Here is a 22,346-nt window from a genome sequence, read left to right as displayed (position 1 = left end):
TAAAGCTATTACAGCAGAATGGATTAAAGCAACGTGAAGCATTAGTAATTTGAGGAGCAGTTAAAGAATGTTAACACTGAGACTCTGCGCGTATTCTCCTAAAAACATGATCACAGAGATGAAAGCAGAGCTCCTACTCAATATGTCATTTTTCAGGCACAAAATTTAATTCTTTCAGCGTCCTCATCCAGATGTTTATAGCGAGGAGCAAGAGGCTGGCCATTATTTTGCAACTGCTGAAACCAGAGGCTAGCCAGAATAGGCATGCTTTAGCTTACCCCAATTTTGATTAATCCCTCTGTAATATCTTTTTTAGAAAGAGAGATATGTGACCGAAGTCATCCGATACGGCATATTAGGATAAGATGCAGTATTAAAAGCTGAGGGACTTAATAACGTTCCCTGTCATTCACCCCTTGGGTGCAGCAGATGTGGAGCATCGCTGCCAAGAGGATTGAAGACCAGCAGCAGCGTGGCCGGGCAGGTACGAGATGGAGGGAAGCTCTGCTCGGAGTGGGAAGGGTTTGGCTCCTACACCATGCCCTGATCCCAAATGCAGACAAACCACAGCGGTTTCGGCAAACGGCCGACCCGAGAGCTTCCCGTGCTTGTGCCTGTGCCAAACCTGCCCATTTCAGCCCCAAAGTGAAGACGTCAATTAGTAACCGACAATTACAAACAGGACTCGGGCTGCATCTCATGAAGACGCAGGACTTCACGGCTGCCATGTCCCTGTTACTGACCTGGGACGGCTGACAGCCCGCTGCCGGGGGGACTGCGGCATCGGGTCCCAATGAGACAGAACAAAGCAAATAATAAAGCGGTAATGCACTGTGTACAGATTTAAGTACAGATTTATACACTTATTTTACTGTACTTGGGTTTTAACATATTATTGATATTACCGTGAAATCAAGCTTTTGGGGGCAGGAATGCAATTAAAATCCCAATTCCATTGCAGATTCCTGGATTCTTTATCAATATTGTCTCAGCCAGCAAAGTGCTTATCCCATGCTTGGCATTTTGTCAGTAAATAATGTACATTCACGACATCAGACATCAGTGCGCTCTGGATAGCTCCTGTTCTGCACGGGAGCCGGGCAGGACTCACAGCATGCCTCTGCACCAACCAGGGTCATGCACGAGCATTTTAAATCAGGTGTATGTTTCAAAAGCTCAACAACAGCGATTACCACAAAGCTGTAAGACAAATGATACAGAAAACATGGTTTTGTCATAGCCAGGGAAATTCATCACTGTGTTCAGAGATGCTCCTGCTCAGTCCCTATTTCAGAGATGCTTTGGCTCTCCCAGAAGAGGAAACTTTATGCGCTCACAATAATAGGCATAAGAGTCATAACAGGATCAGTTGTGCACTGGATACGTGGAGTCTTGTGGGGGGAAAATACCTGAACTCCACATCGTTTCCAAAGTCCATTGGTATGGTCCCAGCCTGGAGCCACCTCAGAAACTTAAGTCTGAACTTGAAGAAAAAAAAAAAGGCATTGAGAGTCAAGAATGTGGTCCTCCTTTACACCTCAATGCTGGCAAGAACAAGTGCATGTCAGAGAGAAATCCACATGATCTTGCCTCCTTAATGGTAATTAAAAGTGCTTTGCTACCCCAGGATTTAGGTCCCATTCTGTACCCAACTGCTCCCTAAAGGGCAAAGTTTAATGCAACGTGTATTATATATGTATATAAGCTTATAATATAAAATTTAACATAGCATAACATGCAGTAGCACTTATAGAGGCACAGGTGTTTTTAAATGTCAGTGACCACATGCCAGCAAACTTCTTTCCCTCATCCCAGTAACACAGAGAGGTCCCTGGTGTGACAGACCATGGCTGTCCCCAGGATGAAACAGAGCAGAGCGTGGAGGAGAAGGCTCGTGGTGAGAGCAGCCTCCAGCAGAGCCGTTCCTGTGGCACCCCATGCCGCAGCATGTATTCTCCAGAAGAAGGCTGTGCCAGAGAGCTTCCACCTATCAAAGATCTGTCTTCGCTACGATAAATACTTTTCTATATGTGGGAAATGTGAACCACTTCTATCCGACAGTCCACACGTGCAATGGTCTCCTACAGAAAATTAACAGCTAAAATAGGGAAGATGGTAATTATTTAAAAAGCTGGGAAGCAAGAGAGTAAATAAACAAGGAGCATCCCATCCAGCACAACCAGGTGACAGCAGGCTTGGGAGATGCTGCCCAGAGCCGTCCACAAAGACGGATCATAGGACAGATCTCACAAACCCGCCCAAGCCACCGGTACTGTCCTGATGAACGAACATTGATTCAGTAGATTTGGAAATGCAGATTAATGCATTCAAAACTCCTCTTCTGATCTTCTTTACTACATTTCCTATGAAAAAAAAAATAGCTACATGCTGACATATGCAATGATACATGGCAGCAGGATTATTTCTAGGAAATTCATGGGGAAACTTGGAAACTGGACTTGAAGCATGAAAGTAACTGGCAGCTTAACTATGAAAAAATCTATTGCCTCTACATGATGCAAGTTCCTCCACTTAATTCAGTCACTGGTTAATTTGTTTCTTTGTTTAATATGATAGAAACCCCAGGGATCAAATCATTCATAATAAAATTATATTAGTACTTTATTTTTGTCATTTCTGATTGCTCTGAGCAAGCATTATTGGATAGTTTGATCGTGGGATACAGAAAGTTACCATTTAATTAATATGAAAGGTGCCTAAATTTTGAATAATATTGAAGAAAAAAGCCTTAGGACGTGGCAGGAGACTCGGATGTATTATTAACTCCTATTGCTTTCTACACTGCATTGGCTGTCAGTTTTTAGGTGCACTTCAAGATGTGAGATTTAATCTATAAAGCCTGAAGTTGCTCAGAATGTTATGGTCAGAAATACCCATTTTTCACCATTTATATTGACATGATGGAGAAGAAGCCGACGCGTACCATAGAGGGGAGGTCACGGAAAAAGCCAGGTCTTTGACAACATGTGGGGAAAAAATGTTTCAAGTGAAAGTGGCAAAGTCCAGTTCTTGACATTGCAAAATTGTCCTGAATCCCTTGAAAAGGTGTGTGCTTAGTCATCCTGCGCTTTGCCAATACACTCCACTGGTGTCTCAAAGGGCGAGTGCCAATATCCGTTATTGCAACCCACCAGGGAAATTCCCTGTTGCATGCAATGATTTTCTATAGATGTTTAGGGGTTTTTGTTGGTAGTAATTTAATGTCACAGTATAATGAGGTCTTTAATGTGTAGCTTATAATTTTAAAAGTTTTCTAAAAAGCTAAGAAATCAAAAATCTACATCTGTCTGATATATAACAGGTTATATACTGCATGTCCAGTTCAAAACTAAGCAGTGTGTTGTACAAAAGGCACCAGCAAGCCAAAAGACAGATTTAAGAATATCACATTAGAATATTCTTTAATGCTGGTGAGAACTTTGACTTAGTCAAGGAACGTCTCTTAGAAAGCCATCCAAAACACAGAAATCAGCCCAAACCGCACAAATCCTGGGCGAGACGGAGAGTAAAGCAGCGAAGGCTGGAAAGAGGTCAGCATTAAAGCGAGAAGAAAATGAAGCGCGAGTTTGCAAAGCAATAGGGCTTCAAAACAGGTCAAGTGCTCCCTCTTCTCCGTCATGTCAGACGTGCTGCTCATCTTTGTTTCCACAGCCCAGCATAGCCCACCCCTCGCTGCTGCTCCCCAGCGCTTCCCACCTCGTCACCATGCTGGGGAGGACCAGGCAGGACGGAGCCTCTCTTGTATCATCCCACGTGGTTTTGAGCCAGCGTGGTGGAAATTTCAGAAATTAAATGGGTTCTGGGAGCTCACCGAGCAAAAAACCCTGTATTAAAGCAGAAACGAGCACAACCTGCTTTATAAAACCTTTAAACAGGGGATTTCACAGCATCCCTAAATCTGTGCCCATCTTTTAGCACTCCAATAGTTAGAAAGCTTTGCATTACCCCCTGGCCAAGTCATCCTTGTCACAAGGTAAGTTTATGTTCTTTAATATGTTTCGTAGAAAAGATAAAAGTTTAAGGATAATTAGCACAGGAGATGATAGTGAGGAAAGCAGGGGAATCGGCAACATGATTGGAAATGAAAATCAATGTTAATAAGTAGAAGGAAATGTATAGTAGAGGCAAAAATATAATGTACTTATAGACTTGACCATATTCTAGATGAGCAGAGTCAAAACAAAACATGTTTTCATAAAGCATGCTATTGGACTGTCCCAAAGGAAGTCACTGCAGGCACAAATGCAACGAGATTAAAAAGAACAAGATTTCCTAATAATTATAATAAGTTTAGAAGGGATACTAAACTTTGTACCCTAGAGTTTATGTCAATCTTTAATTACCAGAGAGTAAAATAAGATATACATTTTGGGGAGAGATTATGCAGCACCTGTGTCCTCTAAGGTTCTTCTAGGTTTTCCCCTAGAAGATGCAAGAACCATTACAGACAGGGATGAGTGTGAACCAGCAAGAAAATTCCCAACAGTCTCAGCACAGCACTTGTTTTCTGCAGCATCAGCTCTGCAGCCGTTCACTTCTGCCCGCACAGATTCATACCTGTCTATAGTTAACAGCGTAATAAAGACAAACAACGATATTGTTGACTGGTGGGTACAACTTGCAATAAAGAATGAGAAAAGCCTGATCTAAAAGCCAGCGCACATGCAGTTTAAAGCAAATGAACAAACCCAGTTCCCATCCTGCTCCCCAAGAAGTCATGTCCTCTTGTTGCACGTGTAGAGCAGGTAGAAGCCTAATGAGCATTTGGGCACAAGACCACCCATGGATGATGAATCTGTCCCTTCCTTGTGGCAAGGATGGATGCTCCCAATGATTTATGTATTTGTTGCTTTTGGTTGAAATCTTTGCTTGAAAACTTCAACCAGGACTAGCCCTGGCAGAACAAAAGAGTCTGCTTCACCTCAGCAGAAAGCCACATTATTTTTAAATCCCAGAGTCTCTGATTCAATTTGGGTGCTGGAGTGGCGTCCCCAGCAATGCGGCTCATTCATCTTATGCTGTTTATGCTGCTGAAGCTCTTCATGGCTTATGAACCATCCAGCTCCGGCTTTGCAGTTTTCGTATCGTTATGCAGACTGTCCAAGATTACACTACACATTAGATTAATTTTTAAGGAAGCTATGTCTTTCTAGTCATACGTCTTTAAAAATGAGACTTTATACACACACATCAAGAAATTCAGAGTTGACATTCCCATAGCAAACTCAATTTTCTCCCCACAAGAACAGGCCCTGACCACTGAACATATTTATAAAGGCATTAGAGCTGGTTATGCTAGCTTCTGTAAAGATTGAACATATACCTGTTTAGTATAACAATTTTAAATGGAAATTATTTGGCCTTTGTTGATATGGCCAAAGAACGTGAGCTGGGATGGGGAGCAGTCCAAGAAGTTTGCACAAGTTTCTCACTGTCATCAATAGCTTTCACTATTTCCAACATGCAAAGGCAAGGTCTACTTTTTAATTGTTGGGACTAGTTTAATAAATGTGAAGGTTATATCTAATCAACTAAATCCTCATTTTCAGCTTAAGTCTTAAGCAGCTCTCCACTATATCAGCCAACAAAACATATGACATTGCCATCCTCCAACTTTCCTCCCAGATACAAAAAATGCTGTTGTTTGTTACCAACCAGCTCCCTAAAGAGTCATGGGTTACAAGTTTAATAGTTTCCATTTCCATATCCAGCTGAAGCATTTTAGAAAAAGTCCCTGGTGCTCATTACCCTTCACTGCACAATGGACACAGATGTCTGCTCTTTCCAGACCCTCTTTAACCTTGATCTGCACATGGAAGGTACTGGAATAGCACCATGATAAAATGCAGGACAAGATGGCCCATTTAATATTTGACCCAGGAACAGTTTATACGGTATTGCCAGTTGACCAAACAGGCACAACACCAAGGAAAGTTTCCATTTGGCTGCAGGTCGCTGAGCTCATTTGCCAACCCAGGGATTCCCACAGAGGACAGGAGCACCCTCGTGCCTTCAGCATCAGGTCCTCCAGCAAAAGCCTCAAGAGAGCCCACACCAACCCAGCACTGGATAACTTACCAAGGCAAATCTTCTATCCAGTTTCAAGCATTTGATAGCTTGGTAACTTTCTGAAGCATGAGATTTGTATGTCTTGGGATGTTTATTTAATGTATTTGGGAGTGTTTCAGTTATTCCTCTCAACACCTAGGCTTTCTTGTTTTGCTGAAATGTTTGACTACAAAGCACTTCAGGGCACTCACTCCCTCAGCAAAAAGGGAAGGTGAGAAAACAGCTGGGGCTAGTACTCTTCCCCCAGTCCTCCCAGCCCTGCTATTCCTCCGAGACCTCCAGCATCATCCAGAAGAGAGTGGACTCAGCCATGTGCTAATTCTGCACTTACTGCTGGCTCATTTAATCCCTCCATTTCCAGCTTCATAACCTAGAAGAAAGCGTTTCTCTCCGCTAGAATAAACTTCAGGCTTGGCCAGGGTTCAGCGTGAACCCCAGCGAGATTTGCAAGATTTGCACACCACTGTCCCAGAAGAAATGCATCTTTATAAAGCGCTGCACACCAGCTAACAACCAAAGCCCCGCCAAGCGAGCAGGGACCAAAAGGGAATTTGGAAAGTGATGTGTCCTGCCAGGGTACAAGGGGCAGTCACGAGGTCCCAAAGCAGCAAGTTTTCGGCAAAGAGCAGGAGCCGGGAGAGGCTGGTCATGGCAGTGAATGTCCCCAAGCTGACACACAGCAAAGGAGGGCTTTTCCTAGCATTTTCATCACCCCGATACTAATTCTTCTCTGACTCTCTTTGGGTCTGGAGTTGGCAAAACAGCTTGACCTTCCAGCTCCAGCTGTAGTAGGAAATTTGACTTTGGACTGTGATCTGTAGGGGCGATTATCCTTAATGCACTACCATGGGAAAGGACCCATTTCACTTAAGAAAAAAAGGCATCAAGAATAAATCTGCAAAGTATTTTACCCTAACCCAGATAACTTTGCACTTTATCCTGATCCAGCGTTATCTTATGATCCTCCACAGTTAACAAATGCCTTAATGTTATCTAAATATTTCTTTTACCCACTTTCATCTTTTGTAGATTATAGGTATTACTCATTTGGCAAGTCCCCTCTGCAGTTTGAACAAGTGCAAAACCAAAAGCAACAAAGAAGTACCTGTTCAAACAATGAACAGAAATTGATTCTATTTATAAAACTTATTTTTCTCTTTTGTTTTGTAAGATATTCACAAATGGTAATATAATTAGCCTCCTTGTAGGTTCAATATGAATAGTTCTTTTCATTAAAGTTAAAATAATTAACGTTTTTAATGCCTGTCAAGGCTTTGGAAGTACAAAATGCTGTAGGCTACAAAGGACAAAAAATAAGGCTACAGTTAAAAACATATAAACGGTCCCTTAAACCCTAGTGTGGTATCCTTTTATCATTCCTTCATTCCAAGGTTAGTAGGTTATTAACCTGTATCCTGAGGGAGAAAGGATGCACATCAATTATATCAATTGAATAGACAAATGAAAATCAAATTAAAAATTTAACACGCACAACCATAATTACAATACAGGGCTTCTAAGAGGAATTTCATCTGAGGAATGAAATGTAGAAATGCTTTCTCAATTTTAACTGCAATTTACAGTAGCAGGAAAAAGTAGCCAGAGATGGTCAACCTAATGAAACCAAAGTCCATGCAGGAGATTTCAATGAAGTCTTTATTCCTAGTCCTGAAACACTATTGTGACAAATCCATTGTAATTTAATCAACCGGTCTAGTATTTAACACTGTGAGGAGTGCTTTAAAAAGAGAGATTTATTTGTGTTACTTCTAGCCAAAGTCTAGCACAAGCATGGTCAAAGCTGAAAACGAGAGGCTGTGCGGCTTTCCTGGCACAGCTGCTGAGGATGCGCCAAGTCCCGCTCTCCAGCCTGGCACTGGCACCACCAGTTCACTACTCCTCTGTGTGAGTATGCCCACTACAAAATGCAAATACAATATTGTACCCACTCATCCCATGCTATCAGTATCTACAATTTCCATGAGGAGAGTAGTGCACTCATTCATTTCACCTGCTATACAACTAGTTTCAAGATCATCATTAAAACCTGAGTGAGCCAGGGAAACCTATTTTTTGCGTATTTTTTAAATTGTGCAGTTGTGGTCCTCTGGATTTTGTGCCCTATGTCACCTCTACTCCTAACAGAAAAGAGTAAATGTTTAGAGGCATCCATCAGAGAAAAAAATTTTTTTCTAAATCTGCCACCCACTGAGAACTTTTGATTGCAATTTTAGACTAAGATGCAAAAATATTTAGCTCATTTAAGTAATTAAATGTGTTTATACTTTGTAATTATATGTATTAACATTGGCATATTTAAACAATTAAATAAACAATCACAACGCTTCTGCCTTTCATGGTATTTACATATCACAACAAGCTCCAACTCCATGAACCTTCCAGCTGCCAGAGTCCTGCTGGAAACACCGGGATGCACGAGGGATCCCTGGCCATTCAGTAACCACCAAATTGGGTTGTCATCTTCCATTACAGCACGTGAAAACAAATGTGAAAAATGTAATGGCACTGTTAACTCATTTCAGTATCTCCAAGGGATGGCAGAGAAGAGAGAGGAGGCTGGACAAAATAAAATACCTGGAAGAGGACAGGCAGGCTTTTAAGATAGTTACAGCGATGCAAAAAACTGCATGTATAAGCACATTTAAAACAATGTAAAAGCAGGCCTTTACCCAAAATGCCCATGTCCTAAGACTAACAACTAACAACTAGATACAGTTTCAACAGCTGTTTTAAAATTATAAAAGAGCCATTTTGGGGTTGTAGAAAAACTCTCCAGAAGTTGCACCAATAAACCTCTCCAGGCCTCCCATGGAGGCTCCGAAGTATCACACAACAGTAAAAATCACGTTATTCCTGCAAACACCGCCCGAGACTCCACCTGAGAAGCTGTAAAACAAACTACACAACCAACGTGCAAACACAGGACTTTGAGCTCCTTGCTGTTCTGGCAAAACACTGAGGAGAGCTCGCGGAGGAAAGCTGAAAACAAAAAAGACAACAAAAGTCTCAGGAAATAACTGGGGTACAGGAACAAAAAAAGACTTTGATGAATGCTTCCCATTCCCAACATAAAATCCTAGATATGGTATTATTTCCTAATATTCTAGTTTAACTCTGAGGACACCGTGACGTGTGATACCATATGCTTGTTTAACGCCTCTAAACAAACACCACCACAAGTAGTATGCAGATGCTGTCAGTGAAAATAGAAAATACCAGTACAGCCCATGGGAAATACGGGCATTTCTGGCATAAGTAAATATGGAAAGACTGAAATCAGGACAGCCAAACCCTTCCCTTTTACTGTACAGGTTGGCCAAGCATCCCCCTGAGCCATTGCTGGTCCAAGCCCTCGCCGGCGGGCGCAGGGGATGCGCGTCTCTTCTTTCCTCGTGCTGCCTGTACTTCTCAAGCCAGAAACAACTTTCTAGCAATGACTCCCAATTATCTTAACACCAAAGTTGGGGAAGAAGCAAGAGGCTCCACTTCTCTCTGCAGATTTGCCTGTAACTTCAACACTTCATCACTTGTAAGCTGAGGACAATTACTCAGAAACAAACAGGGAACGAAGGCAGCACTGCAATGAAGCTATGCCATTTTAATGCTATTTCTGTCTATATAAAATCTTCTGTAATTTGTTTACGACTACCAGATTCAACGATAGTGTGCAAATGCAAACCCATTTATGTTAATGCCCTCTCTCTCTCTTTCTCAGATCAGATTCTGAATAAAAATTAGGTAAATACTCTGTTTGAAAATATATAAGATGAAAACTAGTTGGGGAGGGAGCAAGAGAACCTCCAAATGCACGATCCTATCAAACACATTATTTTTTTTTACTTAATAACTTAAGTGTACTGTTAGTGAAATTACAACCTGCTTGTGACACAATAAATTTACAACAAAATTCATTCCATAAATTATTCAATTCGCTGACTGCAACTATGCTGAGAAATATCACCATGAGCAGATGATTAGCATGTGAAAGGAAAGCCATCTCCAGACTGAAACAATCACTGTCACACCTCCATTTGAAGATGCCTAGTGGAGTTTTGTAAAATTACCATTAAGAATACACATTTAAGGCTTTGTAGTTTCTATAAAAGCGTTAAGTATTTGATTTACATTAGATTCATTTGTTCTTTCTTCAACTGTCTCTTTTTCCTACAAACCATAACCGTTTCAATAAACGCTGGCTCAATCAAGTGTGCATTAAAACAAAAGAATTTAAGTTCAATAAAAGTGATGAATCAGAACTAGAAGTTAACCTTCCCTCTCCCTCCTCTTCCCTTGCCACATGATTGCTACAGCAGGAGAAATGTCCTGATTTGGTAGCCCAGAGGCACAGAATAGTCTTGTCCCGCATGAACATACACTCCTGGAGAGATAACCCAGGGCCTGGACCACTGCTATGGAATTGTTGAATCAAATGCCAAGTCCTTCTCACTGTCAGTAAGGAGAGAAGGTTGGTGATGAAGAAACATTTCTACGCAACACCTTATCTTCCCTCAGATAAACAGTGGAGCTCTCAATGGACAAAACTTAGCATCTCACAGTCTAACCTGAACCACATTATTTTGGGTATCCACCAAATTAAAATTCTAGCAAAAGTTCAGCAATTGGATCGGCAGTATTCCCAACTACAGGACAATGAGACTACTAAATGTAACCGATGACCAAGCATCATCAGCATCTACCATAAGCATGAGCAAAATCAATGGAAATGCTTTACCAGGCTGCTGAGATGGTTTCTTCAGCTTCTACAGTTAATATAGCAGTAGGAGAACTGACTACAGCTGTATATCCCATATATCATTGCAATATAATACCAGCAGCAATTCTTTACAGCAGTCCTTTAAAAATATTCCAATAGGGCAAGGAAAAGATTAAAACCTCCCACTGTGTTCTCCTTTTATACTAATTTTTGAAGAATTCTTTTTATTTCAGGATGCAGCAGTAGCTGCTCTGAAGACATGCATTACCTCCTTGATGAACAACCCACATCCAGCTACTGCAACATCCCACCCAGAGAAAACAAGCTGATGGATTAATTTTAAGCACAATTTTCTCAGGTGACCTAGATGAGTTTATCAAAACGCCTCCATACAATAGACCCTTCTGATCCAGGCTCGTGAAATGTAAACATCTTACCCATGAGAAGCATTTAAATGGCTTCCAGCACCTTTACCTCCTGCTGGATTTCCCAGCTAGAGAAATTCGAGGAGTATATGTAAAGAATTTATTTCCCTGGAAAGGAGGAAGAAGGATTCTTCTTGTTCTGGGAATCAAAATGTTAAATTTTTACAAAATGCTTTTAAAAAAAAAAAAAAAGTCCAACAGCAGTCTCCATGTGATTCAAGAGTCACTGCCATGACAAAAATCCACTTTCACAAACATGAATGTTTCAAAATAAGAGCTACTGGTTTTAAGCCACATAGTGACATTAATAAGACTTCTTCCTCACCAATCGTGCAACTTGCGTTAAAAAAAAAAAGGCAGATTGTTCTAGAAGCGGTGACCACAAGAAAAAAAAACTTTTTGCTCCTTTACTCGGAAACTTTATTGGCTCTACATAAGACTGCACTTCTCCATCCATTGACAAATTGCTTTATCTTTTCTTATTCTGAGTTCATTATCAGCACTCAGACATGTTCCCTAACTCCTTCTCAAAGTCTCTCCCATCTGAAAGCAGTAGCTTACATTATTCATAAGGATAATCACAAATATGCAGAGAGCCGTAGACATGTAATGGAGAGGCTGACTTGTATCCGATCCAAATTCCATGTGCTTCACGGAGCTTACGAATTTCCCATAAATTTTTGCAGCATGGACATACCTCCATTCTCAGCCACTCCAACAGTCCCAAAGCAGGGACAACTCTGGAAAAAGTTCTCATGCTCCCCCATAAAGTTTTATTTCTTTTGAAGGATGGAAATCAAGTAGATATATTATGTCACCTTCTCACGGGTTCTCCAATTGGATGTATTTGTTTACGCATGCTGTCTCCTGACTGTGCATACGGAAGGCACATGCTCTTAAACAGTATTCTGGAAACTAAGTGAAAGTAAACATTTTTCAAGAGCACAGGGAAAGCAAAATCAAGTCACTGTCATTTCCAAAGGCTCCATTAAAAAGCCAAGAAAAGGCAGTGCCCTAGTTAGCATCGAGTACTGGCAGCCAACACCTGGGCGTTTTTTAAGGCAGCTTCTTTACCATTGGTGATCTGGAGAGATTTCTTTCTCGTCTACCTTGCAAGAAGCACCCTGAGTCAGCCACAGTCCTGTAGCAGAAAATAGGAGTAAAAGCCCAGTCAGCCTAGAAGAGGAAACAAGTAAGTCTGCAACTACAGGGGCTGAAATGAGGTTTGCATGGGGGGGGAGATTATCAACAAGGACAGTTAGGAAGGGTGAGGGATCTTCATGGCAGGGGCTTTCCACTCATGTATTACTGGAAATATCCCAACTCCTTTTGGACAAGATTATTAAATAACAGTAATAAAGTAATAGATTAAGAAAAAGGAGGTATTTCTAAATTCCTCAAATGAGACCAAAAAAAAGATTCTTTCCATTAAGTTTCAAACCCATCCTGAGCAGATTCTTGTCATCAGCTGCAGTCTAATAAGGAAGAAAAGAGACGATGCATTCATAGCCACATTAACCAGTAATAACTGTGTAACTTCAGCAGAAGACAGAATCATGGAGACATTAATAAGTGATGAGATCACAAAACATCTGGAGAAACGTGAGCTGATATAAAAAGTAGTCAGCAGAGTCTTATAAAGGGTAAATCTTGTTTGACAAATCTGCTGGAATTTTTTAAAGAGGTAACACAGACTCCAGACAGGAAGAAAACATGGGACATAATCTGTTTGGATTTTAAAAGGTTATTTGACACATCATAGCCCACAGGCTGGTGTATTTAAGTACGGCAAGACAAAAATTGCACCAACTTTGAATGGACAAATAAAATTAAGGAAGTTAACAGCCTGGTAGTGTTATCAGCAAAATCCAGAGGGAGCAAAGTGGAGCATGTTTTCTTCTGTGCACGTAAGATAAAGAGGAAGACATCACGATGCAAACATCCAACCAGATGGATCACGTTGAATCATTATGTGGAGAACATAAAGTAATACACTGTGTAATGGCCATGATATTCATTTTAACTGTAAAATGAGGAGTTTTAATATTAGAAGCCTTACGTATAATGATGCTTTTGGAAGACGCACAGCAGAAGAAACTGTGAGAGACTCTAGGAATAACTACAGAAGATTTCATGATGGGCAGGAGGCTAACAAGGCAGATGGAGCCATGCACGACAGGGGAAACTGGCAGAGTCCTCCATGAACTGTGCACTGGCCAGTTAGGGAGACCACACTTGGATTGCTCTAAAACAGGAGCAGTATGCCTTAAGCCTTTTGTCTTAAGGACAAAGTGACAAAAGGTTGATGGCTAACTCACAAAGAAAGGAAATACAAAGGGCTCTTTCTTTATATTTTAGTAGGCCAAAATTTTACTATTCTTTCTTTTCCCCAAATCCTTTAAAATCTACATGGGCATATCTCTCAGAATAAAGAGAGATAACAATCTGCCCAAAGTCAGGTTCTGACACAGTTGTGGGCAGCAATTTTGGGTGGGCCAAAGTTTTAGGGTTTTTCCTTCCACGAAAAAAGATCACATAGTGGGATCATCCTTGAGGCTCTGATCCCTCCTACTGCCTGGCAGAGAGAATAGCCACCACTCCCGCGTGGCAAGTCCATATGCAGATGGACAAGCACCCAAGGGCTGACCCAAGAAATAGTTCAAAGTTAGGTCCTTCTGAAGTAGATCTCTGGCAGAAGGGAGATCTCCAAACTCTCCAGAACCTGCAAGTCATCAGTGAGCTAAGCAATGAATAGCCAGCAGCAGATGTCCTCTTCAGCAACAGGCTCCACATTTGTCTTGGGAAAACTGATGGGAAATTTCTCTCCCTTGAAATAGGGCCAGTAGTCTTACATTCGAGGGATCACAGATAATGAGGGCTCCAAAGATTTAGATTATTACTAGACTGAAAACCTGAAAAGCAAAATGACCACTCCAGAGCTCCTCTGGCTGTTTATAGCAAAGATGAAGGCAGCAAAAGAATTATAGAAAGAGAAATTAAAAACAGAAAATTAAATAAAGTAAGGAAAAGTCTGGTCGCAAGGGATGCTGTTGAATTTCTGGCTTGAGTATATGTGATGGTATGAATACTCAGAGAGTGAAGGTACACACGGGGCACCTTCTCAAAGGAAAATTCACATCAGTGCTTTCTGCTCTTCTTCAGTGGCCTTTATTTTTTCTTGATAAACCATTAATGACTGAGATTATTTGTTCAGTTGTATTTTTCTGTTTGCAGCACAATTCTCTTTTATGCTGTGGAAGTGGACTCGCAGAGAGCTCCAGCAGCCCTTCATTTGCATGTTTACTGTTCCTTTGCACAAAAACAGTTGTCTTACTTCGGTTCAAACACCACTGGCCTTTTTTTCCCCTCTGGCAGGCAAGTAAAAACTAATGCAGAATTCATTCTCTGACATAATACGTAAAACTTGATCACATTTTCTGCTTCTCAGCTGAAACATATTGATCTGATTACTCTTTGGGATGAAACATGGAAGAAGACAAGTTCCTCATATATAAAAATAAATTATTTAATGTAGATGTCCAAACACATATACAGTTATATTACATGTGTAAATCAATACATTATTTTTGCAAAGCATTTGGCCATCTCTGGAGATAAAGAACATATATGAAATTAAGCTCCAATTTACCACATTATGCCAGTTTAATATATCCATTAATAGCATTGATCTTAGTGGAGTCAGACTTTCAGGGAACTAGAGGGGAATAAGGATAACCCAGAGAGGAGAGAATCATAGGAAAAAAAAGGGGAAAAAAAGGCAGCGTGAGAGGAGATGGGTCAGTGACATAAAAGGCAGCTGGCTGTTTGTGCGGGGTTTCTGGTCCTGCCCAGGATGCCTGTGCTGAGCATCACCTGAGAAGACCCTGCCAGGGGATTTGATGAGAAGTTTCTTGTAAAACTGAAGCCTCCGCACAGCGTGAGATGCAGCCACCCAGGTCAGGAGGGTCTGGCTGGGCGTGGGGCAGAGGGACCGCGGACAATTAGCAAAAGTGAAGGATCGGTGAGCACAGGGCAAGATGAAATGCAGAAGAAAAGATGCACGACACTTAGAGATCACGTTTGGCCAGGGGCTGCAGTCAGTACTGCCCACTTCATATCATCAACGAGGCTCCCAGCTATGGGACGCACGGTGTCCGCGTGCGGGGATGTACATGGGCATGACCCACCCAGCCCACCACGCTGCAGCAAGAGCCTGCAGCACACCACATGCACTCTGGGAGACAAGAATAAGTCTTCAAAGAAAACTTAGTTCAGCATTTTCCAGCTTTTGGAACTTGAAACTTAAATAATCTCCTTTTCACCTTTTCTTTAAAAAAAAAAAAATATGCATGGAGGATTGTTTTCAAACACAGCCTGCAGTGCAGCAGGCTGCTGAGGCAGCAGCACAGTCCTGAATTACAATTTTTATTTATTATTTTGTTGTGCTCCCTATATTTTTCTTACAGCACAGAGAAGGAAAAAGGCAATTTTCAAAAGTTTATAACTCAACTCTACCGCAATGAAATGTCATTCGGGAGACAGAAAAGTGGGGAAAGAAGGACATTTATGGCAAATCTCCATTGTCGGTGCTTTTTCTTGTCTCTTTACAAATGTCTGCAGAAAACACCAACAGAATTAAGGCTTACAGGAAAAAAAAAAAAATCACAAAAATGCTACAGTGGAATATGTTAAGCAATCCCAGTATTATATATACCTCTCTTTTTAAGTGTTCATATAGAAATACACTTGTAACCATGTAAATGTATGTTCTCCAAGGGCAGGATGGTGCACTGCAATGGGTTTATGACAGGTAGCACCGAGGGGGGAGGCAAGGCGTTCCCCGCTCGTGATCGTACCTGTACAGCCACACACCACAACATGCCTTTGTCATAATTTTACTTTGGAAGTATTCTAGCAAGCATTTATACATATATTTAGGGAGACTTACTGCATTCTTCCACCTGTAAAACTTTAACTGCTTTGTGTTTAATTAACATAAAACTCTGAAGGAAAGGAAAAAATTATGAAAACAACAGCCCACGGTTTCTCCTCAGTTGTAGGGGCTCAGTGGAGATTCCCTTTAGCTTTGGTAACATTAACCAGTGTAAAACCAATTACTAGAATGAATTCAAATAAATTTCTCCTCCTAAAACTCATAACTTTAAAGCCAATTCCTGTGAGCCTCCCTGAGCAAAAGGAGAAGGCTGAGCCTGCTGAAACACAAGGGAGATGTCCTTCTTATTGGGTCAACGGGGCAGGCTGCAGTGCCCCGAATGAAGCACTTGTGGGGTGAAAACAGAAAGAAAAGGAAACATCATTATGAGCAGGTATTTTGAACTAACAGCTGTGAATAAATTTGATCAAATCTTTGTGCTGTTGAAACAAACCCGAGCTGTGAGCAGAGGGCACGTAAGGAGGGCAAGCATGTGCGAGTCACTGTTTTAAGATATTATAACGAGTTTGCTTGCAGATAGATAAACAGAGAAGCAATGCCTGCATCCAACAGCTCTTCACGGATGACTAACCACCGAATCTCAAACCTGACTCGGGAGGACTGAACTCCAGGAACACGCAGCAGCTTTACCATTTGAGCATCTCATGGCTATTCCTAGAACTAAGCCCAGACTCTCTCCTGACGCTGCGAAGCAATCCCCCAGAAGCTGGAAGTCGACACCAGCTGGGAGCCGATGACGAGACGGGCAGGGCTGGGCCCAGCCCCACGCCCTCGCCCAGCATCCCGCCCCGGTGCCCGGCAGGGCTGCCGCCGGCAGAGGAGCCAGGAGGGCAGCGCAGGAAAAGATGCAGCCAGCTCTGTCAAATGCTTTCAGATTCCCATGTTACAAACCAGGAACACTTACAATAAATCCTTACTGGGGCTTTTTCCTGGTGCTCCCTCCACGGCTGCAAAACTAACATTACAAAGGGGTTTGAAAATTCAGCATCATGTAACGCATGTTTAAAATACATCTAAAACCATTCCTATAGCACAGATTCTGGAATGAAGTTAATGGTGATTTCACCAAACTGGTCCAGAAGTATCATTAGACACAGCGTAAAGTAGGAAGAAAAATGTAGAAGATAAGAACATGCATAATGGCATGTGAGGCAAGGAGCTTATTCTCAAGTATTACATTTTTTCTAACTGCAATATGGAGTCCTAAAATAATTTCTACATAGGCTTTCTATGTAAAAAGCACAGTCAGTGAAAAGTTACACTAATTTAAACAAAATTAATAAAGAAATGTTCTGCTTCTTTTTATCATCTTTCTACCTCTCATCATTTATCATGCAAATTAAATTGCAGTAATAGAAAATGTAAAGAAAACAAACTCTGCAGTATATTGAAACCTCTATCCAGCAAGAGATAAGGTTGAATATTAGAAGGAAAGGTACAGAAAATTAGCTGTCCATACAATAACTGGGAGGGAAACTGTTTTATTTAGCCTGGAGGGATTTTTTGTTGCAAACTGACTAAATTAAAATCCAGACTATTATACCCAGTATCACACTAGAAAACGCCTTTTCCTTGCACTTTTAGATAAATTTTCATTGATCTCATTTTATGCATGATTACATTTTTAATGAGATGTACAATATTTCGAAGCTAATTTTAAATGCCTTCTCTCTCTCCTTCCTCCATTCCCCTTACCTCCTCCCAGCATATACACACTTACTGCTTGTTGGATTAACATTTCTGATAAATTGCTAGACCAGAAAGGAGCATTACCAAGAGGAAATAAATTACTTCCATCTTTTGCAGCTCCAGCGTAGTAAAGTAACCTTAAAAATGCCCACTGTCTAATTATGCCACCTTGCAATTCTTTCCAAAAGCAATCATTTTATTTCATGTAATAATTTTATTTGTTGTCAGTAACCCTGAAAAGCATACAGATTGCGGTAAGAAGTCACCTTCCTCTGCCAGCAATATTCGCCATAAGAATCAGCACTCCCTTGAAACTCAAAACTGCTCTAGAAGGAAGAAGTTTTATTCGCAAGATCTTTGACTCTTGTGAATAAAGTACAAAGCAGGTGAACGTGGGTGAACTGGCCTGTTGCCAGAGCGGTGATCTTGACTTCAAAATATTAGGCAATAATTGATTTTCAGCATGGAAAACTTGGCTCATTCCCAAGAGTTTCAAATTTTATTTTCTTCCTTTGACTATATTTGGTAAAGTCATACCCTGTAAAACAAAGGGGGAAATTGCAGGGACAAAGCATGAAATAAAAGTTCTGCCTCTAGCCCATCATTAAGTACCCAGCATTTTATCTCCCGCTTTGATTTGAGGGCTGCTTTTTTGTGAATAAGGGTTGGTTTGTTTCTGTGATGGGCAGAGGTTTGAAGGAGTACATTGAAATGCCGAAGTCAGCAAGCACAACAACAGAAAGATGCCTCAGAGATGTCGATACATGGGAGCAACAGTCAGAAAATGAGAGTAACAAAAGACCGGCTGAAGGGTATAAACTGCAGTAGGCTGATGATGCAATGCCTCCAAAATAGGTACAAAAGAAGGAGGTTTTGCATATCATGTCACCTTCATACACTGAATATCCTGTTCCTAGCCAGTGATACGCCAAACAGCTTCGCTCTTTCCAAACCTCTTCCCTGGGCCACCACTGCCCGGTTCAGAGCTCACACACCACCAGCCCTCCGGCTTTGCACAGGCTGAGACCCCCCCGTGCTCCGCCATCCCCCTGACAAACTGGGCTGTCTTTTTCCCTGCTCGCCTCTGCTTTTCCTCCAATTACTTAATATCTTTTTCAAAGTGTGATGCTCCAACCAGATACTGAAACGTAAGCAAGGCTTTGCAAGCCCTGACCAGTGCAAGGTAATAACTATACCTTGATATATAAGGTGACACATCCCAGAAGACTCTACCATCGAGACACTAATATATACACCATCCCACTGTCAAGTCACCATCAATTTGTGGTTACCACTGTAAATTGTTGGCAGTTCTGCTACCTAGCCAGTTTCTCTGCAGTTTGTATTTAGGAAGGGAAAACAAGTAAATGAGTAAGTATGCAGGTTTAAGTATCTCTTAATTGAATTTCAGCTCCGTAATTTCTGACCATTTTACAAACTTTCCAAGATTGTCTTGAATTGCTCTTGTCCTCCAGAGGGATAGCAGCCGCTCTCCTCCTTTCCTCTGCCAGCCTCAAGAGCACGTTACTATTTCATCGTTCACAAATGGAATGACTGAACAGCTTCCGTCCAAGGCAAACCCTCCCAGCTCTCCACTTGATTTACCTTCTCAGTTTAAGAACAAACTATTGATAACTACACTTTTGGAAAATTTCATTCTCCTAGCAAATGTGCACCCATCTTAGAGGGTGTCAGTGCAGACAACTGTAAGCAAGGCTGCGTGGGACCGTGTTGGAGCATCACTGAACTTAAAATGCATCACAGCTCCAGCCTCCTGTGGGTCAGTGGTGTAGTTGCTCCTGGGAATTGGGTTGACTGGACACGATCTGTGGTTACCAAACCCTTAGTGCTCTTTTGCATTTCTCCTGCGGCTGTTCAGCCCCAACCGCAGTTGTGTCAGGAGGGGCCGAGAGCACCTTTGGCAGTGGCTCTGCAATGGCAGCTGGTCTGGTGACGAGCAGGGACGGGTCGAGAGGAGCACAAGTGACCACAAGGTGGGATAGCCCTGAAGTAAAGCAGCAATGGAGAATATGAGAAAACTGGCGAGGATGCCAGGGGAAGGGAAGAGGGCTGAGATGGAGACTGGGCTCTGAAAAACACGGAAATGAAGGAGCAACGGAGGAGTATCGGCTCAAGCTGAAGCATCACGAGAGGGGATTAGGAGTTTAGACTCGGGACAGTGGAAATGAAGCTGAGTAAAATGTCCTGCAGACAATGGGAGCAGGAAAGAATCTTAAATGCAAATCCACATTTCACAAAGGATTTATCGTTATCCAGCACCACTTTGAGAATTAAGTGTTTCCATCAGAAGTCTTGTCCCAGTGCACTAACATGACAGACAGTGTGAGCCTTTCCAGATGTGGGAGCGCAGATGGGCTTATGGACCTGTGAGGCAAAATACTTTCCTACTCTCCGCACACAGATGAACAGGACCCTTACACAACATGTGAAAAATTATCACTACCGAGAAAGCATTGTTACAGGCAACAGACAACAGGATCCTGGGATCAGAACTACTGTGTGGAAACACAAAAAAAAGTTCTAGAAAGGTAAACACTTGAAGAGAGGGAATATAGATCATGGAGCAAAATCCGACCTTCAGGATGTACCCCCAATTCGTATTAAATTGTAGTTGTGAAGGATGAAGAACGTCAGAGTTTTTCATGAATAAATGACAGGTCTTTGTAGTGAAATTAAAAAATTGTAAAACTTCCAGAGCTAAAAAATAGCAAAGAACCATCATTACAGGTCACTCAAGCTCAGCTGCTATTAAACAGAAACTTTGTGAAGAAATGATGATTTCCACAGATACACTTTGAGACATCCTGCAAACGATACAGGCAGGGGAAAAGAAAAGGGAGAGAAAGAAGGGGCTGGGTAGAGGAAGAAACATCCCGTGCAGACTAAGCGACTATAAATTCACAAAAAGACCAGCTAGAGATCAGGACATCCATGGCTGCAAACCTCTAGCAAGAGAGATGCCTTCTTAAAGAAAAATCGAACTAATCACAAAGCAGTAAGAGCAGACCAATATAGCTAACATTTTAAATACAAAAACCTGCATGTTCATGTGGCTTCCACATGTACCGCATGTGTCCGTTTTTCTCCAAATACATGGTGTGCAAGCCATCGACTATTTATATTTTCTCTGGCTGCTGGCATTTCATGCATGTCTTTTTAAGCAAACCATTGTACAAACTAAACACAATTTCCCTGCATTACCTGCGGCATGTGGTCTCCTAAGGAATTTAAATCACTGACCCACCTGTAAGGAGGGATAATCTGCAGTGGACAGTCTGTGCATGTTAGCTGCCCACCCACAGCAAACCAGAGCAAAGTATAATTTCCATCTGCCTTTTAAAAATACTGAGTTTTGCAATGAAAATTTGTATTGAGGTAATGCACGTAAGAACAGCCGTACGAGGTTAAACCCTGGATTCATCTGTCCCAGTATCCATTTCTGACAGGGACCAGTAGCGGGTGCCTCAGGCGAGCAGAAACCGTTCCCCGTGCACAATAAGCATTTTAGCATCTGCTCTACCAAAAGTTGTTTCTCTGGGCCCAGTTGTGTTCAGCAGACACCTGAGTTTTATGCTAATTGTGCGGGTGTATCTCGGGCTGGGACTGTTTTCTATAGAGTACATTTTCAAAATAATCCCAGACATTTGGCAGCAAAATTGCAAAAGCTGCTTGTAGGTTGTATGTAACTTTTAACACACAAAAGCAATTATTGCCTTCATTTAAACAGCTCCCCAAATGGATCCCATTCGTGTGCTGGCAAGTTGGAGAGCCTGAACTGAGCCTGCATGCAGGAATGTGAACTTCTGGATAGTGCTGGATTGCGGGCTCTTACCTGAACTCCCAATCCCAGCTCCGGTGCAAATAAATAGCCCAGGCTGAGTGGAGGGCAACCTTGGGCTGGGGAAGGCTAACGGCAGGGACAGGGGCAACAAACACACAGATAAACTCTTTCCTTCAACACAGGCGTAACCAACTCCCACACCCTGTTATTGCTGCTACTGCTTTATTAAAATGCATAAAGCAGCCAGAAGCAAAGACACCAATAAATTCTTCTGTAAAAGCAGAAATGTTTTTTTCAAATGGCTCCCTTAACACTAATAATCACAGCTCTCTTATGTGTACTTGACTCTGGTTAACCTTTTTCTGGCACTTTTTAACTTCTCCAAGTCAGGTACTAATATGGAACTAATGTGGGGTTTATTTTCCCTATAGGAATAGCAGAAAGAGCACTGCACATTATCGTAATCACGCAAGCTCCTTCCAGAAACTGCAGGACTTTAGATCAAAGCATCCGCGTTATGGCACAGGAAAAGAATTTAATAACAATTGTGGGACTAAGCATTTTTTTTAACGTTAAGGGGGTTTTATTGAATATTAATCCTATAAAATGCTCCTGAAAGTTGGCAGAAGGAAAACTGATGTCCCAAATAGT

General features: G+C 41.7%; 1 protein-coding gene across 1 annotated transcript in view; it reads right to left on the bottom strand.

Annotated features, from left to right (window-relative positions):
* Positions 1–22,346, bottom strand: part of LOC142087299 (uncharacterized) — an 85,611-nt gene that overhangs the window by 11,968 nt on the left and 51,297 nt on the right. The window contains exon 4 of the mRNA XM_075161403.1: positions 12,325–12,391. Within this exon, the coding sequence (XP_075017504.1) occupies positions 12,325–12,391 (67 nt within the window). The remainder of the gene's footprint in view (positions 1–12,324; positions 12,392–22,346) is intronic.

The sequence above is a fragment of the Calonectris borealis genome, chromosome 12 (genome assembly GCF_964195595.1).
Source record: "Calonectris borealis chromosome 12, bCalBor7.hap1.2, whole genome shotgun sequence".
In the NCBI taxonomy this organism is placed as follows: domain Eukaryota; kingdom Metazoa; phylum Chordata; class Aves; order Procellariiformes; family Procellariidae; genus Calonectris; species Calonectris borealis.
The sequence above is the reverse complement of the archived record's forward strand: the minus strand, read 5'-3'. Positions and strand labels throughout refer to the sequence as shown.